Genomic DNA, 2271 nt, shown 5'->3' on the forward strand with positions numbered 1-2271 from the left:
TTTTATCTGTTTCGCATAGCGCAGTTAGGTTAGATTACACACTGACTAGACCTTAAACTTTAGAGTCTAATTTCTCAGTATTATGTATAGCACAAAATTTGTTAACATTATTCAGATAGGTTAAGAAAGGCCATTTCTATTGAGCTATACATCATCTTAAAATTTAGAGTCTGCTCGTTCAGAGTCTGTCCTGAACTAAAAATGCAAGTCTGGCGACTTTTGGTTGTTTTTGTGATGAAGGGTCACAAGTTATTCTAAGGGGGAGGGAGGGGCAGGGTCATTACCTCTATGTCTCCTTGAAACCACACCGTCTTCCACTTATGTAAACGGCAGATATGAATAGTAAGGAAGCCAGTCCCGGATATCACTCGGAGAGATTATGTTTTATAGTACTTATGTATGTCGCAAACCTACGCCACACCTTCATAGAAGGCGCTATGGACTGAGTTGCACACTACCTCTCGTAAGTCTCGCAAAACTGACTAAATTTCACTTATTTTGGATATCCTCCTGTTTTATGTGAATCACACAACTTCACCAAACGACGGATTAATAACTACTGTGCAAGATGGAACCACTGAAGTCTGCTCGTCCACAGCGGGTGGCCGCTACCAAGCCGAAAAACTATGGTCCTGCATCGAGAAAAATCACTACCCAGGTACATTCAAAAAGCCCGCCAAATCCCAACGCGAAGGTTGCCAGCCCCACGCCACTGACTCCGGCCGCCGTGCAGCGAGAGTCATTAGACGGTCAGGCAACAACCAGCGATGCGGAATCAGTGGAACTAGTACCTGATGACGTCACAAATATGGCCGCCGGATCCACATCGGTAGATGAAGAGAACACGAAACACGCCGTTCCCCACGAGAAGGAAGGCAATGCCATGGCCTCAACACCTACCCATATCCTTACACCAGGATACTTGGATATATACTTCAAGCAGGCAACAGATCGTTTCCACTCTATGATCCAGAAAGCAGTGGACCAATGTCTTGAGAAGCTGACCACATTGGAATCCAGTGTTGATGCCTCCATACAATTCGAAAGGAAGCGTGTCGACGCTATTGAGGAAAATCAAAAGTTGATGGAAAGCAAAGTGAAAATGATGGAAAAGGAAGTCGCCGAGCTCCGTTCTGAGGTAATGAAAAATAAAATTGCGGCGAACAAAAGCGAAAGAATCTCCAGGCGGAACAACGTTCGCATCGTTGGAGTCCCGGAACCACCACAGGACCAGAGGGAAGATTGCGTTGAAGCTGTTGAAGGCTTACTTCGATCCAAGTTCGAGATGGAAACGAAACTGGAACGAGCCCATCGTGATGGTCGTAAGGTTGAAGGCCGTCCAAGGCACATCCTAGTTAGATTTCTCTCATACCGAGAAAAGTTAGATGTGATGCGTCGTGCCCGGGAGGCCTTAAAGGATGAGCGATGCTTCGTCGTCGACGACCTCACCCAGAGTGACCTGGAGGAAAAACGAAAATGGAGGGATCAAGTCCAAGAAATGTACAAAAAAGGGACCAAACTGAGTTTTTATGCCGGGAAATGGCGCCAACATGGAGGCATTCCCTTCAACTTCAAGTGAGTAGTTAAACATGTTCCCTCATTCACTCCCTGATCATCGAGTGAACATGGTCAGTGGAAATTTATGACATTATTTACTGTTTAAAATAATACATATACAGATTGATTTGTTTGATATATACAGATTGATAATATTTGTAGTAAACTCTTTATTCAAACCTAATAATGCATCAGTTTCAAATTGCAATTGATACATTTACTTGTGACATTTATAGATGCTTATACTACGATGTAATTTCGTGATATAAGACCGAAGACTGAAAACAATCGTAATTATTATTTAAATATGCATTTATATAAGACAACTAACACACCGTACAATTTCACTACGATAAAAAAGCTCAACATATGTATAGATCATTGTGTATAGTTACCAAAATGCTGTAATGACCTTAAATTAGATCGTACTGCATGATCTGGTCAATTGATGTGATAAACTTTACCTTAATAGACAATGATATTATTGTAAAGGATGCTATTGTCCTGCCCAATAGGACCCATTTTGTCAAAACGTGCATACTGCTGTTTTTGTTATTGTGGCAGAACTCCCTGTAACTCTTGTAGATTATTGTATGATTATGCCTGTACTCAATACTGTTAAAAAGCGAGGTATACACTCAAAATTGCCGTATACATTAATTTATTGACCTCCCCAACACAGTATGACGTTGTAATCATGCTGATACATCTGCA

The 2271-nt window shown here is 41.7% G+C and overlaps 1 protein-coding gene across 1 annotated transcript; it reads left to right on the top strand.

The window, feature by feature from the left end:
• Window positions 1-568: 568 nt before the first annotated feature.
• LOC139729018 (uncharacterized) lies at window positions 569-1579 on the top strand. The gene has a single exon (XM_071639942.1). It carries the CDS (start codon window positions 569-571, stop codon window positions 1577-1579), a length of 1011 nt encoding a protein of 336 aa, XP_071496043.1.
• Window positions 1580-2271: the final 692 nt, after the last annotated feature.

Source organism: Diadema antillarum, unplaced genomic scaffold (genome assembly GCF_040938485.1).
Source record: "Diadema antillarum isolate AM-2024a unplaced genomic scaffold, OU_Dant_1.0 seq00000215_RagTag, whole genome shotgun sequence".
NCBI classification, from domain to species: Eukaryota; Metazoa; Echinodermata; class Echinoidea; order Diadematoida; family Diadematidae; genus Diadema; species Diadema antillarum.

Excerpts from the sequence above, each read along its gene's own strand:
- LOC139729018 (XM_071639942.1), top strand. The coding sequence starts at position 569 with ATGGAACCACTGAAGTCTGCTCGTCCACAGCGGGTGGCCGCTACCAAG.